The sequence below is a fragment of the Sparus aurata genome, chromosome 8 (assembly GCF_900880675.1).
Source record: "Sparus aurata chromosome 8, fSpaAur1.1, whole genome shotgun sequence".
Lineage (NCBI taxonomy): Eukaryota > Metazoa > Chordata > Actinopteri > Spariformes > Sparidae > Sparus > Sparus aurata.
This window is the reverse complement of record NC_044194.1, coordinates 33337024-33362704: the sequence shown is the minus strand read 5'-3', so window position 1 is coordinate 33362704 and position 25681 is coordinate 33337024. Positions and strand designations below refer to the sequence as shown.

Below are 25681 nucleotides of genomic sequence, written 5' to 3'. Positions count from 1 at the left end.
CGCGTTATTAACGGATGGTAGGCAAACTGTATGGGAGTGTCCTTACAGAAGGTGTCATTCTGTAAGGACACACCAATACGGCGTTTAAAAGCCTGCAAACTCCCCTCTAGTTAGTAAGAACTGAAGAAGCCTTTTGGATGAGAGGTGAAACAAATTGAAAAACTTCTGGTTGTCTACGATACAGCATCTACATTAACCATGACCTGGATGACTGAGAACCTTCATCAAAACCTATACACTTTAAATTCAAAATAAAGTGTTAAGTTAGATTTAAACACAATAGCCTCTTAAATGACCAAGATGCACTGCATTTATTACCATGATGTGGCTTAAATATGTGGAATGGTACTTAAGAGAAAAACTGACTGAGATAGATAGATAGATAGATAGATAGATAGATAGATAGATAGATAGATAGATAGATAGATAGCAACACTGATGCCAGTGGAGATGATGTCAGATTGTTTTATAGAACTTTGAGTTTGGACACAGCTCTTTATCCACAACAGACCTAATGACCATATCCAGATCGGTCGGTCAAATGTCTTTGACGATATAATCAGCACTGTCTTGTCATCAGTTGTTTAAAAAAATGGGAGGAACGTCCTGTCCTCCACCAGAGAGTGTGAGAGGTTTCTCAGTTCTCTAGGGTGGTAGACTGTCTTGTATCCAAGAAGCTCCAGAAGCGGCTGACAGACAGTCTGAGTATAAACCACCATGTCAAAGGATAGTTTCACCCTCCAGTTCTCCGCATTAGCAGCAGAGTCCCGAACTGTGGTGAATTTCTGCCGAGATGACAGATCACTGCTGCCTCGGGTATTGTTGATGATCCAGTCCTCCACACTGTGGTCCAGAACCAGACCAAGGAATCTATAGAGCTCCCTGGTCTTCTGGAGAGGAAACCTGGCCAAGTCTTCATACCTGACCAATGACAGGGAAGGAAGGATGAGATTCATTCAGTAAAAAAGGCCAAAAAAGACTAAATTAAACTACATGTTGAGGGTGGGTAACAAAAAAAAACAATGTTGCCTGTTGCCTGGACACTGGACTCGAACAGCTTTTGAATCATAGACCATATTCACACAGCTGCTATTTTTCTCAGACTCAGTCACATTCAGGTTGGGAAGCTCAAATGGTGTACTGCTGTGTTGCAGGTTGCAAGTCATGTAAACATAGCATATTGTATTAAACCATTAGATGATGTACGCATTTAATATTGTTCTAGCTGACATTACTTTTTGCCACAGTGTGTTGTTTGTTTTTTTTTTATTAATTTATGCCTTTAATATTGTATTATGTAACACTATTAAACAGTAATGTTAGCTACGAAGTGGTTGAATGCTAATCTTAGCTCAATTGCATGATGGAAGCTAAGGGACTTCAACACGTTGTTTTACCTTGAAATGTTTTCGCTGTTTTTCCAGATTTTCACTTTCCATTGTCTTTTCGGTTCCTGATCAGTCAGTATGCAGTGACATGATAATTTGTCAGAGGGAATCTAACAGTATTTATACAACATGCCACCTGGAACACAGCAGTACAACATTCAGCTTCCCACCTTAGCGTGACTTATGAAAATTGCAACTGGTCTACAGTATAACGAAGTCACTCTGTTTTCACTTTTGCTTAACACGAAAATGTGAACCAAGGTTATTTTAAGCTCCATTTTGAATTAAAAGGTACAAGCAGTGATGAACAGGCCCTCGCAGTCCTTGCGCGTAGGGGCATGCTGCTGTCGGGGCTTGTCCATGCAACTCTCTCTTGAGCAAGTTTTTCCTTTCTAATTAGTGGGCTGCTCCTGCCGGTATTAAACAATGTATTCTGAAAGATGAAGAACTCCCTGCAATCTACATGAAGAACAAATAGTGAGAGGAGTACATTGCGTGACTCTACCAATTGTTAGACAGAGGTTTGTATCCATTAGCAAGGCTGAATGGCCAAGAATTTGCAGAAAAAGCTGAATTTTTCAAAAGCTGAAAAGGCAGAAAGGCTGAAAAGTAATAGGCCAAAGGGGCTAACAAAGTTCAACACTTTGATAGATGAAAAGTTTCTCCAGCCGAACATAAAGCTGAATGTATGAAGAATCTGAAAAGGCAGAAAGATGAATAATTGAAAAAGCTGAGAAGGCTGAAAGAGCTTGAAAAGGCGAACAGTTTCACTGGCTGCATATATGCTGGAGCTGTAGCAGAACCAAAGATGAAAATATACTGAGTGACAGGAGACATTGCTGAACTCTGTGATGTCTTTTTTATTTCTATAGAGAGAAAATTGGGGGCACCAGAGCGAGATACAAAAGAGGTACAGTCTGCTGTCTTTCAGAAATGTAGGCTCAAAATTAACATTGCGGCTTATGGGGGAGTTGCTTGAGTGCTTGTCGCTGTAGGGCTTCTAGAGCGACAAGCTCCTACATTTGAAATCAGCTGAAAGCCAGCAAGATTTGCTACATTTTTATGTATATATTGTCTATGTGAAGTCAAAGATGTGGGATCCAAATCAAACTGAGGAGAATTTTTTTCTCCAGTTTTTCCAGCTGCTCTCCATTCTAGCGATGATGTCACGCACTGTAGCTCACGCAAAACACACCCATTATAAAATTAGAAGACGAGCTAAAAATCCTTAAAAACTATAACTGTGTTGATTTCAAAACCATAAAAGATTTTAAAAAGCTGAATACATGCCAATTAGTTCAAGGTCTTGTGACTCTTTAAAAGGTGGAGAAGATTTTCCCATTAATTTCTATTGACACTAATTATACTGCGACCAGAGCGCCACCTATTGGCCGATTTGCACCGAATTTTGCACAAACCCTCATTGGGCAATGGAACACAATTATAAACATTTCTGTGATAATCGGACAGTATTTTGTAAAGATATGCAAGACTGTCTGTTTTCACCACAATGTGCAGGAAATTGTTGTTTTATTTTTTGGCCATTTTATGGACTGTCAAAATTCTTGCAATAAGTTTTTGTCATGAGGGTCCACACATGCTACTTGCAAAGTTTGGTGTGAATCGGTTGAATCGCCTAGGAGGAGTTCGAAAAAGTAGGTTTTTCATTGTTCGCAATTTTGTGAATGAATAGTTACCGTGAAAGTGGGGGTACATCACACAATTCAGCTCAATTTAGGGAACACGTAAATATGAGGTTTAAAAGGTGTGACATATTATGTGCGCTTTATGTGCCAAAAACGCTTTTGCATTGAAAATAGTGCCACTTGCTGGTCATTTTTTGTTTTGTTATGTTATGGTTTGGGCACAGTGCCAGACTGCCACCAGAGCGCTGACTAGGGGCGGATTGGTAAATCCTTTGTCAGATATCCTCAGGGGGGCATTGGCAATGATTATACCAAGTTTCGTGTCAATCCACCAAACCGATGTGGAGATATAAAACACTTACACGTGGTCATCAGCTAAAATTTTTAGTTTGTTGTTGTTGAAGTTGTTATTTAATAACTTGAGTATTTTTTTTAGACTATCAATTCTTTTAATAACTTTTTCTCAGGAGGGTCCACAGATGCTGTGCGCAAAGTTTGGTGCAAATCGGTGAAATTGCCTGGGAGGAGTTCGAAAAGTAGGTTTGCGTCATTTTTCGAATTGGCAAAAACAAAACAAAAAAAACGGTAGAGCTATCTTATAAATAAACTTTATAATCCACTCCCAAATCCACATTTTCATTCTGAACTGAAGTTCTACATGAGCATCCTTTGTGTTAGGCTTCTGGTATTCTTATTACACTGATCAGCCACAACATACAGACGAAGTAAACAACATTGATCAGCTTGTTACAATGCAATGTTGTCATGATAACAAATTTGGCTGGACGATAAATTGTTCCAGAAATTATTGCGATAAATGATAATATTGTCGTTTTGAGACCATTTTTCAACTAATATAATGATGGCATAATAATGCAAGTACACACTTTCAAAGATCAATAAACTTTTATTTCTAAATAATATTTAACATTGGAATTGGAATGTGAGACATTTTTAAGACATTTTAAATATCCAAAATAAATAAACAAACCAACCAGAAACAATAAATAACAAAACGGACTCTCAGTCTCTGTTAGCAAAAATTGCACTTGAATTGCACACAACCAAAAACAATAACCCTAACCCTTCAGTATGTCATCTTTCATGCTGTACAGTTGTGGAATTGTCTTTTGTGACATGCTTGTTCTCCCAGGCAATTTGTACTGGCTGTCAAATGTTAGCAGCATTTGTCGAAATACCGGCTTTTCGATGGCATTTAAGGGCTGCATCTCATTAGCGATGTAGCGAACTACACTGTCTGTGAGTGCGCACCATTTTGCACTGTCCTGTTTGTATTTTGTTTGTCTACTAAATGCTCCAGTGATAGTGGACTGTCAGGGAGAAGGAGACGGCCCCTCTGTAGCTTTAGTTGTAGTTTTTTTTTTTTTTTGGGAAAACTTCATCAGATGATTTTGCTTTAGGTGCAGTTGCATGTTTTTTATATTGCCGCTTTAAGTTGCTACTGTTTTACAACAAATGCAACATACCAGCTCGTCCGGGTTAAAGGAGAACTTCGGTCGATTTAAACATGCAGCTTCATTGCTCAAGCTACCCTTGACTTGCGAGTACCGAAGACGCGAACAAATTTGGTCCAGCCATTACAGAGCTCTGTGAACGGAGATGTAGCATTGAACGCTAACTGCATGGGTTCAGAACTTCACGCTGTGTTTTAAGCATCTTAACATGCTCCACATCTCACACCAGAAGTTATGCAACATCAGCAGACACCTTAGCACACAGCACTGTAGCGTGTATGACTCAAACTGAATAAAAAAGTAGTTAAAACAGTGTGTTTGTGCAAGCAGCTACTTACCTGTTTGTTGACATCCGTGTGTTCCGGTAGCTAGACCAAACTAGTCAATCCGTCGAGCGTGCACTTACTCCCTCACTGGCGGAGACGGAAACGTATTCCAGCATTTTCATGTTTATGTTCATAATGTACATGTCCATGTTACAGCCTGTCATGAGCCATGAGCCTTACAATAGCCTGTTAAGCCTGTTAAGTGCACACTCGATGGATACGCTAGTTTGGTCTAGCTACCGGAAGACGCGGATGTCAACAAACAGGTAAGTAGCTGCTTGCACAAACACACTATTTTAACTACTTTTTTATTCATTTTGAGTCATACACGCTACAGTGCTGTGTGCTAAGGTGTCTGCTGATGTTGCATAACTTCTGGTGTGAGATGTGGAGCATGTTAAGATGCTTAAAACACAGCGTGAAGTTCTGACCCCATGCTGTTAGCGTTCAATGCTACATCTCCGTTCACGGAGCTCTGTAATGGCTGGACCAAATTTGTTCGCGTCTTCGGTACTCGCAAGTCAAGGGTAGCTTGAGCAATGAAGCTGCATGTTTAAATCGACCGAAGTTCTCCTTTAAGTGGTTCACCTCGGCCATTTGGTTTGCATCCAAAAAAATGCTGCAAAATGCTCCTTCACTGCAGTTGTCGCGTTCAGCTTTGAAACCAATTCCATCTTTGTTTTTAATCCGTCAAATCTCAACTAGCGTTACCTCTGGCTTGCTACCCCTCATGGGGCTCTCATACTGCACTATGTGTTATGTCAGGGGCTGACAAGAGGGTTCACGTGAGAGACACGAGGAAAACAAACAAGCATGCAAATGGAACGTATCGAGGCTGGCAAAATTATTGAGCTCATTTTTATTTATTGTACGATTAATTGATTTATTGATTATCGTGACAGGCCTAAGCCCAATATGACCTGGCCCCAAAATTCCCCAGATCCCAATGTGATCAGGTATCTGTGGGACATGCAGGAACAAGTCCAATCCATGGAGGCTCCATCCCCCAACCCACGACCCAAGGGACCCACAGCCACGTCCCGGTGCCACACACCACAGGACACCCCGAGAAGTCTTGTGTCCATTACTTGATGGGTCAGAGCTGTATTGGTGGTACAAGAGAGGTTTGCAGAATATAAAGCCGGTGGTTTTAGTGTTGGGGCAGATTGGTGTGAAGTCAAACCATATCTTTTTGGAAATATTAATTATAATTATACTGCAATATTACTTAATTTGGTTGACATATTTGTGGAAATTACGTCTTTGTGTAGGTGTTTCCCATGTGAGCTCAGGGAATTTGAGAGCTAAAGTTGCTAAGAGACTGGCTGTCAACATTACTGAAAAAAGAACAACATAGAGTCAATTTCAAACACTATAGAACCACTCACAATGTTTGTTTATGATGACTTCTGGGTACATCAAATCCATATAAAATGCATGTTTAATGCTTTCATATCTCATTAATTGCAAAAATGTTCCTAACAATAGGTTAGGGACACCTAATTAACCCATCTTGCCACATACTGAAATAAATGACAGCTTGAGCTTACCCAAAACCAGCTTCTAGTGTAACTTGTTTCTGTTGGGTAGATATCAAAGATGCTAGCAACAAATGAATTGACCATATATCACATATATTTAAGGTTACAGTTACAGCTGAATATGACAACAGACTAAAGATAATTTGCTGATGTCACATATCATCACAATGCAAGTCAACCACCAGCTGTCTGCCAGGAAGTGGCGGTTAATGTCAGCGCAATGTCACAGTGATTCAGTCTATTCAACTCAGAAAGTGGAAGCTAGTCAGTCAAGCTAGTTCTAAGCGCGCTGTACAATTTGTGCATGTCAGTTCAACACCTACTGAGTGCCATGCTAACTGAGAGATGGCGACCATGATTTTTAAAAACACCTGTACCTTGCCTGGAAAAAAATTAGGCTATCATTACCAATGCCTTAAAGTCATTTGGTTACTAGCAAATTAATAGTTTGGCACATTAAAAAACAAACCATCCATGTTTCTCACCATATTTTTTGGTAATGATCCAAATATCTAATCATATTTATTCAAGAAACAAAAGGAATTTAGTGTGTCTGTGCTTCAGAGGTTACAATACAAAATGTACTGTGCAGTGCATTATAAACCACCACATGGTGACAGTCTGCACCACTTATTTATCAGCCCTACCTTTAACCAGACTTTGTTGTTGGGAGTCATCCTGCCTACTGACAAACAGCTGCACTGACTGTTTGTCCACAAATACTGCCTCTGTCCTTCTCACCTGAGCAGAATGTACCGCCCTCTTAGCCAGGCAGGTCTGGCCAAGCCTGTAGACACAGACCTAAGGAAGTCCTCACACACTGTGTTAATCTGTCCTAGGTCCAAGTTGTGGGGGCGCCGTCCAGTTGCTCTCCAAAGACGCCAAAGCCGGTAAGTGTCTCGAAAAGTCTCAATACGAGATGCCAGGATGCCACGTGGATCTCGAACAAGTTGGACCACCTGATGATGATGATGATGATGAAACACAAGGAATAAAATGTGATAACAATGTCAACAATGGTACAGATGTCTCTGAATGAGTACTAGTTCTTCTAGACACTGCACGCTGTTTGTTGTGACCAGCAGGATTCACGTGAATCAAAAACTGTTGTTTACTGTCTCTCTCTCCTTGTCTATCTGTCGTAACTGTTTATTCTTTGATTTCTGAGTCTTTCATAATCCCACTTTACCTTAGCAAACTTTAGGCTTTTAACACTTTTAGGTCACCACTCCCAACTGCTAACCAGTTTTCTGGGGCCAGAGCTTCTGACATAGTCAGCAGCTAATCTTAGGGTGCTGACATCATGCAGGGAGAAACAGGAAACCTCGGCACTGACATCATGCTGGCATCAATAATACACATCTGAAGCAGTCGGCAATCTCAAAAGATAGCCTAGCCAGTATTTTTCAGGCTGTTAGAAAGATTTTCTCGGCATCAATTAACTGTCTCTGGTAGGAGACACATAGCTTAAGACAGAGTAAGACAGATTGCTTAGTTTACCACATTGAGACTGCCAACTTCCCTTGCCACTCTCTCATTGAATCATCCTCTAAATGTGTAAATCACAATTATCTAATTTTAATGTCCACCTCTAACAGTGGGGACATGGCACAGGCACCTTTTACAATCTTACATAATACAAATAACAAAGCTAATCACTAAGGCATTCCATCATTCCTACCTTCATAAGCAGCCAAAACGATACTACTACTAAAAGATACCTTGTTCCAATTCCTAAATTATCTACCATAAGCTCCTGGGTCTTACTCCCAAAAGAATTTGGTGACTTTATTGCAGATCTTGTGGCTCATTCATATAAGATCCTTATTGTTGGGGACCCTCTAAGTAAAGCTTTTCTGGTGCTTGATATTTCTGGCTTCATACAGCTTGTTCATGAACCCACTTATTCCAGTGGCAACACTCTGGACTTGTTCCTCTACCATGGATCAGATGTATCAGCCCTGGATGCCACTTTGGTCTCTTTTGCTGTGTTGCCCACTTTCTTATCATATTTGAAGCATCATGAGCAAGTCCTTGCACTGGTGACACTAATGTTTTTACTTCTCATCATATCATCCCGGCAATCATAGCAACACTCAGTGAAGAATTGTCTGGGGTCCTGGCTCCTTTTGTAAGTGATAGAACCTGTTATGGTCACTAATGATGTTAACGCAGTACTTATTTCTCTCCTTGGTTCTGTCGCACCGGTCTCTACTAAGACAAGATGATAATAGAAAAATATGCCCTGGTTTGCAAATGAAACCCGAGATCTCAAGCAAGTCGGCAGGAAAATCGAACGAGCATGGTGAAATTCTAAATTAAACCTTTTCTATCTTGCATGGCATGACAGTGTCTTCATGCTCGTATTGCTGCCAGAACAGCATATTTCTCCGGCCTAATAAGCAATAAAAGACACAACCATAGATTTATCTTTGACACTGCGGCTAAACTTACTCAAAAACCACAGTCTGTGAGCTGTGCACCCTTTACTACAAATTATTTCTTAGTTTTATTTGCAATAAAATTGATGAGATTAGAATCAAAATCATCTCTTCAACACTGGCTTCCTCAGCAAGGCTGACTAACTGATTAGTCATAGCTCATAACACTTTGAACGTATCTCTCCTGAGACATTCAGTGCGTTTACATGCACAGCTTAGTCAGATTACAGCCATAGTTCGACTATGCTGCTCAGTCGGACAACTGCAATTATCCGAGTATACATACCAGTGAGAAAATCGAATTACTGGCCGAAAGCATGTCATACCCCGGTACGCTAGGTGGCGCTGTACCCATTTCAACTAGTGTTAACGGTGCACCTCCGGCTGACCTCTTTACGTCACCAGCTGCCTCGGCATTCAAGAAAGATGGCGTACGAAGAGCGAAACGAAGCTAAATCTTTGTACACTTCGTATATGGTGTACATGATAATTACACAGACTAGGTGCACTCTGGCACTCTTTCTGGCCGTGATTTCAGAGGAAAGACGCCGCCGCCGCCGCCGTCCGTCTACTAGAACGGTTTCCACCTCATGCATTACACTCTCAGAATTAAGGGCTCCTGATGGTTCCTAGATTTAGAAAGAAGTCAGCTGGCTGTAGGGCCTTTTGTTGTCGTTCCACCTCCCTCTGGAATAACCTCCAAGCAGACATCAGACAACTGGCTCTATTGATACCTTTAAATCTGTATTGTACTCAAAATGTACTTCTTTGACTTGGCCTAATTAGTCCTTGACTGCTGTCACTACCTTCTTCAGTGGAGCTCAGGCTCAATTAGTCCTATAGTATTAGAATTCACTTTGTCCTGCTAGTAAGAAACAATCAGCTTATTCTGATTGACATTACATTTCACTAACTGTCTCAAGCTGCATGCTGTGTCGCCCACTGTACACCCTGCGATTCCACTGGATGCATGTCCATTGCATTCTGGAATGCATACAAAATGTTTTACCGCATATGTGTGACTGCTTATGTACAGTAGGTAATGCATCGTACAAAGTTAATGTCAGGCTGGCACATGTTATTTCATTAGGGTGCTGCAGCAATCTTGGCTGGTTGTCGGCCTAGTTCAGGGAGAGGCCAGGGGGAGTTAAAGGTGAGACCTCAACATATGCACTTTAATGAGATTCAAATGTAAAAAAATGTTTTACACAAAAGACAAAATGTGTAATTATTAACTTTATAAATGTAATGTTGCCTGCCTGCATATTTTCAAATGCAGTTATATAATGTGGTCTATTTCTAAGGAAACTGGTCCAGCTGTAGACAGCTGTTGTTAATCTATGTATAATGCAAAGTTTAATGCAGTGGTTTGTACTATAATGTAATGTAATGCACTATGACTAATGCTTAACAACGTATACAGTTTTTCTCCCCTGGCGGCGGCGTGTGCTGGGGGTGGGGGGAGACTGGCTATGTCCTCACCAATATCAAAGTCAAACCAACACCCTTGGGCATGTGTTATAAAAACAACAATAGGAAGTGTCCCCGACCGAAGGATTAGCAGAAGAGCTTGTGTTTGTCTCTTTTTTGAGATTTGTGTGCTGGTTTCAACACAGAGTGTTTTATTTTGAAAAGTAACTGGATATCATATTGTTGTTTAGGTACTTGACTTCCTGTCTACTCGGTGCTTAATTCAGCTGAATTGCTGCGTTGTGCTCCGGCATCCAGAAGAATTAGAAGTCCTGCGTATTTGTGCTGGAGGGCTCCGGACTGTCAGAGCTGGGAAGGAGCAGATACACAGCGCACCGGACATGGTGGAAGTTAACACAGACTAAAGTGAAACCTATCAGCTCCTCTGGCGTGGCAGAGACGTGGAATCCTCGACTGAAGTCCTGTTTGTTCGCATTCTTCCGTCATAGTCTCTGTAATTGTGGCCTCTCCATCTGCTTCTATGCCTTCAATGCCATGCAGAGCCTCTGATTTTTCTCCTATTACATCAAGGACCATATCGGTGAATTCCCCTCTCTTGTATGGCTGTTTACCTGTTTGGAGGTCTTTGGCTTCAGAAAGGTCTTTCGTTGCTGGCCCTAAGGTTCTTCCATCGCAACATAACTTGTTTTATTGTCCTCTTCTGGCCAAACCCAGTGGCATTAACATGATTGGTAATGTCCTCCCAAATGTTTTCTTTTCCTTTCTTGGTTACTTCTCCACCCTTTGCAGAGCTGAAACCTCCTACTATCAATGCAAAATTGCCCCGAACACCCTCCAGCAGTGCACAGGTTTCTGCCACACTGAAATTAGGCCCTTTTGAGTCCATGGTTCCAACTGTTTGGTGTAGCCAACACTGACCTTATAAGCCTTGAGCATGATAGCTTTGGCCTGCTCAATTAGGCTTACACCACTCAGCTCATTGCCAGTGTTGCCAGATCGGATTCAGAGTTTCCAGCCCAATCACATCTTAGAACCCGCCCAATCCACTAAGAACCAGCCCAAATCACAAAGTTGCCAGACACCCGTGTGTGTGTGTGTGTGTGTGTGGTGTGGGTGGGGGGGGGGGGGGGGGGGGGGGGGGAGACAGAGAGAGAGAGAGAGAGAGAGAGAGAGAGAGAGAGAGAGTTATGCTTCTCGCAGTTAGCCAGGGGGTGGGGTTGGTGCTTTTCTGTTCTATTTAACTTGCTCCTCCTGCGCTCCTGATGGGCTCCCGCAGTTCAGAGTGCTGTTTTCACAATATGAAAAACTCGCCAAATTTGGACAAAAGCAGCCCAAATTTTATTCACCCGCCCAATGTATTTCTTTCCCGCCATGCGACAACAAAAGTAGCCAGAAAAGTAGCGGAAAACCGCCCAATCGGGCAACACTGCTCATTGCTCCTTAATGGGTGAGACCAGTTAAACACATCATGTCTTTGCACCCATTTCCCCTAGCATACAGAGGCATCCACATGGTGGGTATTGTTTATCTTTACCGTAGGAGAAGGTACAGTGAAAGGGTGTATGCTGAGTGTGCCAAACCACTTCAGCAATACACATCAGGAGAACTGTATGCACGTATCCGCTTAGGGAGAGATGACACTAAGTACATGCAGATCTTATCAGGCCAACACTCCAACGCCAAACCCAAAGGAGTCATGCTTTATCCATGAAGGAACAGTGCTTAATCACTCTGCGCTTTTACACATGTGGGACCAAGTAATTGGTGAAATATGTTAGTGAGAAAATCAACAGTGAGTAATGTGGTGAAGGCTGTGTCAGTAGCACTGGGCAGTCTAATCAATCAATTTGTTTCCTTTCCCAAGGATGAGCAGACAGCTCAGACTAAGCACAAGTTTTTTTCAAATGGGGAACATGCCTAGCACTATTGGTGCTATTGATTGCACTCATGTGCATATCCAAGCACTTTGTGAAAGGGAGTGGGAGTATGTCAATCGAAAGGGGAGGCACAGCATCAACATCCAACTTGTTGGAAACGCCGACCTCATAATCACCAACTGTGTTGTGAAATGGCCAGAGTCTCTTCATGATGCACACATTCTAAGAGAGAGTGCACTATACAGTTTCAATCCCACCGACCAAATGGCATACTATTGGGAGACAGCGCGTATCCACTCCTACCATGGCTAATGACCCTTTTTCCAGTTGAAAACACACCTGAGCAGGCACGCTTCAACTCCTCACATTGCAAAACAAGTTGTGCCATTGAACGCCGAAACGGAGTCCTGAAGAGACGGTTTGCGTGTCTAAACTACTTGCGCATACAACCCAAGGTGGCATGCAACATAATCCTTGCCTGTATTGTTTTACATAACATCGACACCTGGCGTAATGTCCGTCTTGATGACAATTTTGAAGGACCTGCGCCTGATATAGAACCAGAACAGCCGCCAAGGTTCTCACCAAATGAAGGACACACTGGACATGCAATTAGAGAGAATTAGAATTAAAAAAAATACTTTTTATTTGTCTACTGAATGACTGAGTATATTTTTTTGTTTAATATACTGTGGAATCATAGAGCTTCGAGCAACAGTGACATTTATTTGACAGCTGAGAGCTTTGAGATTTTTAAAAATGTTCCTTTTTGTTTAACATATCTCATTAGATGTGACATGCTTTATTATCTTCCTGAGGAAGCTGTGATCCTTCAACGTGTGCAGCAAGATGTTGGAGATCTTTTATCAGTCTGTGGTGGCCAGTGTACTTTTCTTTGCTGTGGTTTGTTGGGGAAGCAGCATCAGAGCCAGCGACACCAACAGACTCAACAAACTGATCAGGAAGGCTGGCTCTGTGATTGGCTGCAAACAGGACACTCTGGAGGCTGTGGTGGAGAGGAGGACACTGAAAAAACTTTTATCCATCATGGATAATCCTCTCCACCCTCTCCAACTCACACTGGTCAGACAGCGGAGCACCTTCTCCGGAAGGCTGCTTCAGCTTCGCTGTCGAAGCAACAGATACAGGAAATCTTTCCTGCCACAATCCATCACTTTATACAACAACTCTCTCACCTCTGCCTGACAGAGAACTCTGGTCTCTCTACTGTTTTGTTGTATATATTATTATTGTTATAGTATATTTTGCATATTTTGTTTTGTTGTATATATTATTATTGTTTATTGTTTATAGCACACTGTGCACTGTATATATACACTATGTATATATTGGATTCTATTTATGTTATGTACGAAGTGTTTTATTTGCGGACCCACTACTGCTGTAACAAAATAATTTCCCAGTCTGGGATCATTAAAGTAATTCTATCTATCTATCTATTTATAGATTTTCTTTATATCCATTGTCACTGTCTTGATGAATGATTTGTATTCATATGAAGAAATGTATACATCATCAATAAACATTGATTTTGCGATCATTCCCTTAAAAAAAATCCTCTGATTTTATTTGGTTCGAAAGATCACAACTGAATCCACCCTTCTGATGGGATCAGGATAATCTTGTTTTTTTGGATCAAATAGATCCCAAACCGAGTTCAAATTTTTGAAAAACCCAAAGGGTAGGTTTGATCCAGATCAAATGTAAGATCGGATTACATGATCTGATCTTATCCGGAATCCCTCTTTTGCTTTTGAAAAACCCATTTCCAAGATTTGATCCAATCCGTGATCCAAAATCCTACTGGATTACTTTTGAAAAGCTGGGCCCTGGACATTTTACATATATTTTAATTTGCATCAGATACTCTGTAAATGCAATTTGTTGACTGTGATTTTGTTGTTCTGTTCTGTACATCTATTGCATGTCTGTCGGTCCTTGGAGAGAGATTCACAAAAACAGTTCATTTGCACGAAAATTAATAATCAGTATATCAGCTGGAGTGTCACATGATGTGACATGTCCAATGAGTGATAAAAATTGCAAGAATGAAACAGGAACTGAACTTGCACAAACCACAAAGACAGACTGCAAAGCAGATCCAGATACAGCTGTTAGAGTTCCTTCACAGATCAGCCTTTGAAAAAATAAAGTGATCATCCAGACAAACTGTTTGCTGACTGCTTCAAATTTTTTTAAACTTATAAAAAGACTGGATTGTTTATTATGTAGGATACAGACAGCAGGTGAAATAATGCAGTCATGAGGATAACTACAAAAGAAATCTGATCTTTATTTTAACCAGATATAAATCAAGTTAATCACAGTCTAATCTCAAAGTGTAGGCCCTCACTGTAACTTTAATCATGTCAATGTCCGAACTGATTACACTATACACTACAGACTTTTATCACAGTGGTGAAGCTTTGATCACAGGTACAGGATAGACAGGACAGACCCAATTGCACTGTCCGTGTCATGTTCATCAACTTCTCCAGCACCTTCAGCACCATCCAACCCAGGCTGCTGAAGATCTTTCTATCTATAACCAGGGGCACCATGGAAAATCTGTGGATTGGGCGGTCTGGGTCATAAAACTAAAAACACTGTGGCCGTGTCCGAAATCACTCACTCATTGCCTACTCCCTAGTCACTACATAGGGAGTCCTAGTGGACTATATAGGGAGAAAAAAGCACTTTCGGAAACTACTCAGGCAGCACTACAAAATGACGTACTCACTATGTAGTGCACTATACAGGGAGTAATGAGTGATTTCGGACACAGCCTGTGATTAATATCAGGTGGGCTGCTGGTGGGTGAAATAATATGAGTCATTAATGAGGAAATATTACATTATCTGCACTATAGGAAACTCTAGAAGTGTGTCTCTCCATTAAAACTCAATTACGCACACGGCACATCAGTTTGACTTTATTGATTACTTGAATCTCTCAACAGTTATTAGTTCCGTCTTATTATTTAAAAACATAGAGAATGGCATTTTGGGCAAGAGGCTGAGTGCAGACACAAATTAGTCTAAAGTCTCTCTGTTAAAGCTGACGGACAGCTGATCCAGCTGTGATCAACTGCAGCCATCATCGAGCTCAAACTCATGTCTCATTTATTGTCCTCCCATTTACTACGCACCTTTTGTCCTCTCTGGTCAAACTGACCCGGTCTGTTTTGACTGCTCATAATGCATGAGGTATAAAATGATCACCATTTTTTTTGTTTCACCTTTTTGGTGAACATATATCTTACATATCTAACAGATATTTTACACTTATTTTTGTAATTTATGGTATGATAGACCTCACTTGCATAAAGTTACACCTAATTTTTTAGTAAATATAAAACGCAGAAATTCTGAATTATTTTCACTATGGTTATGATCATAGGCACAAAAGTAGAAAGAATATCACAAACTGGTATATGTCAAAGTTAAGTCAGGAATTGTATTTTTTCAAACCATTTAATTTTTTTGAATGGGAGCAAATAGTCACACCTGTTGTCCTCCCGGGTCCAATTGACCCGGTCTTTGTTTGACTGTTTAATAAAGCATAAAGTATAAAATGATAACACAATTCTGTTACACCTTTTAGTCAACTTGTTTCCAACATATAACCACAAATTTTACATTCATTTTTGTATTGTATGGTATAATATACCTATTTTCCATTAAATTATACCGAATTTTTGAGTAAAAATTATGAATTATTTTTTATTTGACTATAGTATAAAATGATCAAACCATTCTTTGTTACATATTTTGAACCAACTTCATTCAACTCATTACCACATATTTTAAACTTCTTTTACACCTCTCAGTCTTTTTATTATGCTTAATTTACAAATAATAAATCCTCATATACATGAAATTATACCATGTTTTTTAATAAAATGAGCAGAAGTAACTAGTCATTTTGGATAACCACTGACTGGTATATGTCAACCATTAGCCAGGATATCCCCAGGTCAAAATTGACTGATGTAATTTATTAATAAGAGATGACAAATAAATATGAATTACAAAGCACATTTGTTTGTTTGCGTGTGTGTGTGCTCATATGTGTGTGTGTGAGTGAGTGTTAGAGGTCATTGTGTGTGTGTGTGTGTGTCTGTAGCCCCATGTAGGTTGATCAGGTTTACACATCTGTAGCTTTGTAGTTTTGTGTGTGTGAGTGAGTGAGAGTTAGAGGTCATTGTGTGCGTGCGTGTTTGTGTGTGTGTGTGTGTAGCCCCATGAAGGTAGAACAGAAGTTGCAATGAAATCAGGTTTACACAAGTTGTGGGTGTGTGCACGCATGTGTGTGTGTGCATGTGCGCATGTTTGTGTATGTGTGTGTAGCCTCACGTAGGTTGATCAGAAGTTGCGATGAAATCAAGTTTCCACATGTGTAGCTTTGAAGATTTGTTGTGTGTGTGTGCGTGTTTGTCTGTGAGTGTGTGAGTGTCATGTGAGTATTAGAGGTCATTGTGTGTGTATGTGTGGGTGTGTGTTTATGTTCATTGTGCTGGAAAGCATTTTAAGGGACGTTCAGACCGAACGTGATAGACACGAATTGAGCGGAAACTCTACATTGAAAATCAATGTAAATGGCGCGATTACACGCGATTCAGGCGGCGGCACGAATGGAGCGTCTAACGTGGCGCGAATGAAGCATCTGAAGCGCCTGGGGCGTCTGAAGCGGTGCGTCTGAAGCGTCTGAAGAGACGAGAATAAAGTTGAAAATATCGAACTTTTCAGGCGGCATCGCTCCGCGACATCCAATCAGCGACAAGCTCAAGCCAACGACGTCACTCACGTACCGTTGTTTACACTCAGACCAACATGGAGGAGAAGCTAATTGTCGCTGTGTGTGGGCACCGACCCGAGCTAACAGGTCCTCGAACTGGGCTCCGGTCAGCCTGAGGTACCGCTGGAACCGGTCGTCATCCAGATAGAGCTCCTGGAGGAGACAGTGAAATTCCCCCAGCTCCGTGCGTCTCCGGAGGACTTCATGAACCCAGACAAGACGGCGGGTGGTTTTCCGGCGTTTCTGGGACTTGTACAGCAGGTACAGTGCAGCAACGTTGGTGATATCAGCCATGATCAACGTGGAAAGAGAGCGGGCAAGCGCGTCGTCTTTTTTTCCCCTGAGCGTCCAGCACGAATGACGCGAATAGTCCAAAATGATGATCAAGCGGCGCGATACAAGCGTCTCAAGCGTGGTCTGAACGCAGCTTTAGTGTGACCCATTGCACCACTAAATGTGGCCGGGTCAAATTGACCCGGTAAGACCACAGGTGCTGTACATTTTGAATAAACACACATAATAAAAAAAAAAAAGTCATAATTAATTTTACTTGCATTTCCATGTACTTTTCAGGCAATTATATGGAAGAAAATCAAAGTTATGACAAATTAATAAAAAAAAACAAAATGCATGGAGTGCTACTTGGGTGTAGACAAAGGTGTCCCTCGGGGGCGCTTCAGTTTGGGGTTCCAAGTAGAACTTTGAAGAAAAAAATTCTGAGGCACTCAAGAAGGTAATGATAAAAAGCCTTTATTGGTACATGGCTAGTTTAAAAACATGCCAACGCGTTTCAGCCTAAAAGGCCTTCGTCAGGGCAAGGGTAAAGTGTTTGTCAGTCAGCTGGCGAACTGGATTTCTCTCCCTTTTTGTAATTCTCTCTTTGAACTGATAGTTCTTGTTGTTTTTTTAGACAGGTCCTTTAAGAGAGAAATAAGTAATTTCTCAGTCTTCTACCAAGCTCAATATTTATTAAGTGAATGTATATAATATGTATGTTTTTTGACTATTAGTTGAATCAATGATGTTTAATTGTGTGGTGCAGATTTCCTTTTGGTTGTGCAGAGTCTGCAATATCTTTGACCTTTTTTTCTGTCATTAGGCGCATTCAAGTTGACCTCCTGTTGCCTGACTGCATCAGCGAGATCTGCCGGCGACGGCAGGGGCGGGGCTACAAACGCTGCTATGAAGTTTGACACTCTCTCTTCCCGTAGACGTGACGTGACTTGGCTGAGCTTGCGGTGTTTGCCTTCTTCGTCGGCGAAGAAGTGGAGGAAATTGAAATTCCATTCATGTTTGATTACAATCAACAACGACTGCGATCAGTTTTCTTACCTGATGCTATGGGAACTTTGCTGGCCGTTTTCTCATATTAATCTCCTTCAGAAATTATTCAATATGAGATGTTCAAAATAGTAGTCAACCAAAACATTTGGGCTGAGGGAACAGAGCAGTGGAACTGATGCCGTGTTGCATGCAGACGACCGGAGATCAAGACCCGTGTCAATTTTGTCTTTTTGCAGAGGATGTATTAATCTGATTACTTATATAGACATATGTCTATAACCATGATTGAACCATATATATATATATATATATATATATATATATATATATATATATATATATATATATATATATATATATATATATATATATATACATATATATATACATATATATATACACACATATATATATACACACATATATATACACACATATATATATACACACACATATATATATACACACACATATATATATATATATATATATATATATATATATATAGACAGTTCATATTTAGAGACAACAGAATGTGACAGCTTTGTCACAATAACAACTTCAAATTTGGATATTTTGTAATTGCTTCACTTCAAACGGCCACACAGTGGCTCATCAAGACAAGATGAAGAGCCTAAATGTTGTCTTTCTGTAAATGATCATGTTCTGTTTTCCTTGTAATGTCACCATTAAATACATTTGAACTTTGTTCATCTGGTACATTATAATAAGTCTTGCCCAATAACAATACAATACAATTACAACAGTTATTCATTATTATGATGACAACTGTGCTTATGTGCATAATTATATCACAGCTGAGGGGAATTTGCTGACTACATTAAACAAGTAAGCATAACTATAGACACATAAGATGATGCATTTTCTCATAGCAACATTTTTCACAATGAATGAAATACATTTCACTGAATGAATGAAATACAATAATCAGAACAAATGACTGAATCAGATGCCTTGTCCCGCTGCGCCATCTCATCACACAGAATAGCTCAGGATAATTCTTTGTATTGTTAATGTGACCGGAACAGAAAGGGTTAATTAATAAGAGTTTATAATACAGATAACACTGGACACAGCAGTTAACCACTTCTCCATCATCACCACAAGCTGACAGAACTGAGCAGTTTATTGACGACATCTTTCAGGGTTGTTGCGTTACATGAAGGATTTTATAGGTTTATTCATGTTGACTATCCCATAGGTGCGGCCACACGGCTGCTACTTATCTGAAAGTATTTGATATTTGAGTAGAAAAGAGGCAGAGGCCTTATGGATATGGAAATTCATCGAAACACACGTCATATACGTCAGCGTAGATGAGAGCCAATTAGGGCAAAGTCCTGACGTCATGAAGGTGGGTCTAGGGTCGCGCAGTACCTGGAGAGCAACTGCGCGAATGCTCTGCAGCAGACTCGCTCCCGCGATAAATTGAGGTCATGTGACATCAGATGCGGAGCAGACACCACTCCCATCCAGGTCATCGTGGACACATTTTAACCAGCATGCATCACGATTTAGGCAGCGCTGCGCTTGATTTTGAACTCGCCTATATGTAGGTCATCCTGGTCATGTGACCGCCTACCTGCTCACACTGAGCAGCTGTTGCTGATCACCTATTTAACAATGAGCAGAGCTGACTGACAAACACTTTACCCTTAGCCTGACGAAGGCCTTTTAGGCTGAAACGCGTTGGCATGTTTTTATTAGACTAGCCATGTACCAATAAAGGCTTTTTATCATTACCTTCTTGAGTGCCTCAGAATTTTTTTCTTCAAAGTTATGACAAATTAACTTTTGAAGTTGGGTCAAAAATACCCAAGGACAACACGAGGGTTAGCTTCTTTCCTTGTTTCCTCTCTCCTCCCAAGTTTTCGTCTTTCCTCCCATGGTTTCCTCTGTCCTCATAAGGTTTCCTCGGCTCCTACCACGGTTTCCTCTGTCCTCCAATGTTTTCTTCTGTCCTCGCATGGTTTCCTCTATTCCCTTGGTTTCCCTTTCTCCTCCCATTATATCTTGGTCTCCTCCCATGGTTTCCTCTGTCCTCCAATGTTTTCTTCTATCCTCCCAAGGTTTCCTCTCTTCTCCCAAGGTTTCTTCTCTTCTCCCATGGTTTTCCTCTCTCCTCCCATGGTTTAACGTGTCCTCCCATGGTTTCCCTTTAACCTCCCATGGTTTCCTCTCTCCTCCCATGGTTTTTCATGGTTATGTCTCAACTTTCCTGCCTTTGCTCTGTTGGATTTGCTTATCTTTATTTATCAGAATGTACTCAGACATTTAATACGTTAAATGTAGTATGTCTTTCTGTATAACGTTTCTAATTTGTTTCATAAGGACGTGGAGCAGAAGCACGTGTACAAGAAGATCAGCCCACACTCATAACATCAAAGTGAGTTTAACTCAGGTCTGATAATACCACTGTACTTTGATTCCGTGTTGGGTTTATGTGTTCACATGTCTGTACATGTTTTCAGAGAATCTCTGAGGAACTGCAGTCATTGTCACTGCGTGTTCAATCGATACCAATTTAGAATTGCATTGATTGGTCATCTAACTTCCGTCATCCAGTCCACCATGAACTCAAATAGAGTTAGAAGAGATGTTCAACCCAGCCTCCAGATTAAGCAATGTCATATTGCCCAGTCTAAATTGAAATCACATTAAAATAATCAGCTACTAACTACATCTCTAGCTCCGATTGGTTGTGTTGATTTGGGAGCAATTGATTCTTGCAAACCAAATTACAGCCACTGGTTGGCCACACAGACATTGGATTGTTTCACAGTTGACCTGTGTGTTATTTTACTGTCAGATCATAATGACAGTTTTATATGGAGCCAGAATGGTGACTTTAAAATTTGGCATCCAAAAAAAATATTGGCATTGAAAACAAAACCAGTACTGAAAAAAGAAACATTGTCATTGAAACATTTGTATTGAAAACAGTTGTATTGGCATTGAAACAAGTATTGGCACTGAAAAAAGAAAGTAATTCAAATAATTCAAATCCGAAAATCTTATCATTTTATTTTATTGGGATTTTTTTGTATTTTTCAATGACAATCTTCAGATTTTTTCTTCATGTCACGTTTTTTTCAGTGACAGATTGTTTTACAATGTCAGTTTTTTTTCAGTGTCACTGATTTTCAGTTTCAACTTTCTGTCACTGTTTTGGCGTCGAGAGGGAGGGGCCTGAGGGGAGGGGCAAGTAGAGCGTGGTTTGCATATCATTTGAGAAGGTAATGGCAGCAGCCTGCGGGAAGGCAGGGCTGGACGGTCCAGCCATAATACACCATTTTAGGGCCCGTGTGCCAGCCGTCTCTGGGCAACACAGAGTCCAACTACCTCGCAGACTTTTCTTCAAGCTCTCTCCTGATGTGTCCAAGTCTCTGTGTATCTGGTTCTCGCAAGCTCCGGTCTCTATATGCATATGGAGTGTGGTAGTAGTACCTTGGGGAGCAGACAGAGCGCTGCTGTCGGCGAGGCAGCCCCGGCTCGGAGCAACAGGCTGTTCTACTGTTGTGCTAACTATGGCTAATGCTCCGTGCTCGGCGCCCCGGTACTACTACCACACTCCATATGCATATAGAGACCGGAGCTTGGGAGCTCCTGGACAGAACCAGATACACAGAGACTTGGACACATCAGGAGAGAGCTTGAAGAAAAGTCCGCGAGGTAGTTGGTCTCTGTGTTGCCCAGAGACGGCCGGCACACGGGCCCTAAAATGGTGTATTATGGCTGGGCCGTCCAGCCCCGCCTTCCTGCAGGCTGCTGCCATTACCCTCTCAAATGATATGCAAACCACGCTCTACTTGCCCCTCCCCTCAGGCCCCTCCCTCTCGACGCCAAAACAGTGACAGAAAGTTGAAACTGAAAATCAGTGACACTGAAAAAAAATGACATTGTAAAAAAATCTGTCACTGAAAAAAAAGTGACAAGAAGAAACAATCTGAAGATTGTCATTGAAAAATACAAAAAAATCCCAATAAAATAAAAGATAAGATTTTCGGATTTGAATTATTTGAATTACTCTCTTTTTTCAGTGCCAATACTTGTTTCAATGCCAATACAACTGTTTTCAATACAAATGTTTCAATGACAATGTTTCTTTTTTCAGTACTGGTTTTGTTTTCAATGCCAATTTTTTTTTTGGATGCCAAATTTTAAAGTCACCGTTCTGGCTCCATAGTTTTAGTAAATAGAACAAAAAAAAGTTACAGACTACAGCTTTTGTTTGTCTAAGATATACTGTAATATGTAAGAATTCTGCATTGAAATGTCCAAAACACAACTTTATCTTTATCTTGTTCTTACATTATCCCAAATGTTTCCAACAATGTTTAAACAAAAGAAATCCACAAGTTTACTCAAGGAAGCGGTGTGTTTCATTCGTTCACCTGTTGCTATAAAACTTAACTATAATAACTAATTTGAGTCACAGAGTGAGGAAGGACGCCAGCCCATGAGACTAAAAGTCATGTGGATAAAACTAAAATATTACCTCGTCTGTGAGCATTAGTGCCTGAGAAACATCAGATTGATTGTCATTAGCAGTGATGAATGTTTAATCGTGTGTTCACTACCAGTGAGGCGAGTGTGACGGGACAATTTGCCTTTAACACAACAGCCAAAAGCCAGATAACTGCATTAGCCATAAACAAGGGAAGAAAGGCATGGACACAGGTGTGTGTGCATCTGTCTTTAAATCCAGCTGAACCGCTACGTGAACTCAGCACTCAGCAGAGACTCTGGTCCTGGTGCTCTCTATCCTCTCTATAATGTTATATTCATGAAGTAAAGAACAGGATTGTTTATTCCTCCAGAAGGTCTGACTCTGCATCCAACTCTCTCCTCCAGAGCTGGCCGACTCTGAGCAGTTGAACAGCTGCTCTGCCCAGCCCTCCCCACCCCACATCTGGTTAACGCTTTTTTCTTTAAAGAGAGCCCCTATAGCAGCAGAAATTACATATTGTGCTTTTAAATATAATATTTATAGATGTGATTATTTCTCTACCTTCAGGTTGAGTCTTGGGTCCTCAATCAGTGCTCTTAGGTCACTGATTTGGGGAATCCTGACCGTCTTGATGGCTGCGTGGCGCTTTGCTCTACAGGCATCAGCAGCCAGCGATACATTGATTGGTCCACACCTCCTCATACACTCCCCCTCATCCGACAGCACCAGGCTCTGCCCCTCTCGGCCCAGCTGGGCCTCACATACAGGGGGGGAGCACAGAGACCGGCCTAAAAAAAAGACACATACAATATAAGAAAACTGTACGTAACAACAATGCACTCCAATTACAGCTACATCCATAAAACATTAGTGTAGTATCATTCATTATACGAATGAAAGCAGGACAAGTGGACAGAGTGCTGACATGAGTCCCTTACTAGCTCCTCGTCTGAACAGCTTGTCAGTGGAGTGGTTGGCAGGACGTGGTCGGATGTAACTCTCCAGACTGCCAAGGTGACAGTGGTACAGGGACCTCAGCAGGTCTCTGGCAGCTCCTAGAATCACTCTCCTCTCTGCAAGGTTCCGACTCTGTGCCAGCCGAGGAAGAAGAGCCAGCTGGACATGGTATAGAGGCTCAAAAAGGTAGAAGACCTGGGATATGAAAACATTGTGAAGAACAACCAATAAAAGTTGAGTACCTCTTTGGAAAAAATAACTGTCATAGTGGGTGTTATCCAGTGTTGGGGTTTTTTCTCAAAAAATAAAATAAAAAAGGCATGTATTATTCATTAATTTGAAAAAAAGCACTGCACTTGTGTACTCCTTGTAAAAAGAGTAATAATTACGCTGCACATATACATAACATAGCTTGAAATACATTGTCATTTAATTACCAGGTAAGAATATGGTATTAAACCTGACATATACCTGAATTTTCAGCCCTATCCTAACAAGGAAGACATATACAAGATTGCTCCTTTAAGCTCCTCAATACCACAAAGCCGATAGAAAGGTGGTGGAAGCCAGCCCAAACAGCACTTCAAAGAAAAATGTGAGCTGTAAGCTGTAATGATAATATTAAAGAGGCTGGCCCTTAAAGCAAAACTTTAGCCAAAATGCAACCTAGGCTTTTTTTGTGAATGTATATGAGTCAAACCTTTGTGTAAAAGCCTAATTATGACGAAAGAGGCACTTTTTACATTTAGTTTCGTTTTCGGGCAAGCTCATTTTCAATGGAGTGCTGGGGCACTCTTACGCTAGCATCAAAATCGCTATTTTTAAAACCCTAAGAGGGCTGGACACAACATGAAACTTTGCTTGTAGTATCACCAGGGTCTCTACACATGAACGTGAGCATTAAGAACATTGTTTGTGCACACAGAGTTTACTAAAAAGAACGTTTTTGGACAACTCATGTTAGCAGATGTTTCCTCCGCTCGCTGCCATCCTGGCAGCCGATAAGTTTCGATCTCTGAATGTGACGTAACATGGAGGACAGTTAAGGTGGTCGCTCCTAAAGCTTAGTTCCATATAAAAGTACGGATAATTCATAGTTTTGTCATTAGCGAAAAATGATATTGACCTTGAAGTTGAAAAAGGAGCCTCATATAAAAGCAATACTATAATAAAAAGCCAGAAAAGTCACGTGAGATATCGCTTGGATAGTTGTTGCCGGAAGACAGTAGTGGTCCACCTTAACTCTTGTCCAAGTTACGTTGCATTCGATACTTCTCGGCTGCCATGACGACTGGGAGCAGAACAAGCTATTGCTAAGCTGAGTTGTCAGAAAAACTTTCTTTTTAGCAAACTCTGTGTACAATAACAATATTCCTAATGCTCGTGTTCATGTGTAGAGACCCTGGTGATACTACGAGCAGAGTTTTATGTTGTGTCAAGCCTTCTTAGTGTTTTAAAAATAGCGAGGGCCCCAGGACCCCATTGAAAATGAGCTTGCCCAAAAACACAACTACAGTAAATCCATAATCATGCTTTTACACAAAGGTTTGACTCATATACATTCACAAAAAAGCCTAGGTTGCATTTTGGTGAGAGTTTTGCTTTAACACTGCGTAGTACAATATGAATTTCCTCAACAAAAGATATCAATCAATAATATAAGACTGGCCATGTTGAAAGCGGTATGGTGGCACAGAGCTCGGGGAGCAGACCAGAGCGCTGCAGTCGGCACTGCAGCCCCGGCTCGGAACAACAGGCTGTTGTACTGTTGTGCTAACTGTGGCTAATGCTCCGTGCTCGGCTCCCCGGTACTACTACCACACTCCATACGCATATAGAGACCGGAGCTCGGGAGCTCTGGGACAGAACCAGATACACAGGGACTTAGGCACATCGGGAGAGAGCTTGAAGAAAAGTCCGCGAGGTAGTTGGACTCTGTGTTGCCCAGAGACGGCCGGCTACAACGGTATTGTGGCTGGACCGTCCAGCCCCGCCTTCCCGCAGGCTGCTGCCATTATCTTCTCAA

The 25681-nt window shown here is 41.1% G+C and overlaps 1 protein-coding gene across 2 annotated transcripts in view; it reads right to left on the bottom strand.

Moving 5' to 3' along the window:
• Nucleotides 1-287: 287 nt before the first annotated feature.
• LOC115586688 (carbohydrate sulfotransferase 1-like) overlaps nt 288-25681 on the bottom strand; it is a 38161-nt gene continuing 12767 nt past the window's right edge. For both annotated transcript variants that reach the window (XM_030425943.1, XM_030425944.1), the window contains exons 3-6: nt 23637-23850; nt 23260-23486; nt 7118-7335; nt 288-921 (exon numbers count right to left, since the gene is read on the bottom strand). In XM_030425943.1, the coding sequence (XP_030281803.1) occupies nt 585-921; nt 7118-7335; nt 23260-23486; nt 23637-23850 (996 nt within the window). In that variant the 3' untranslated portion in view covers nt 288-584. The remainder of the gene's footprint in view (nt 922-7117; nt 7336-23259; nt 23487-23636; nt 23851-25681) is intronic.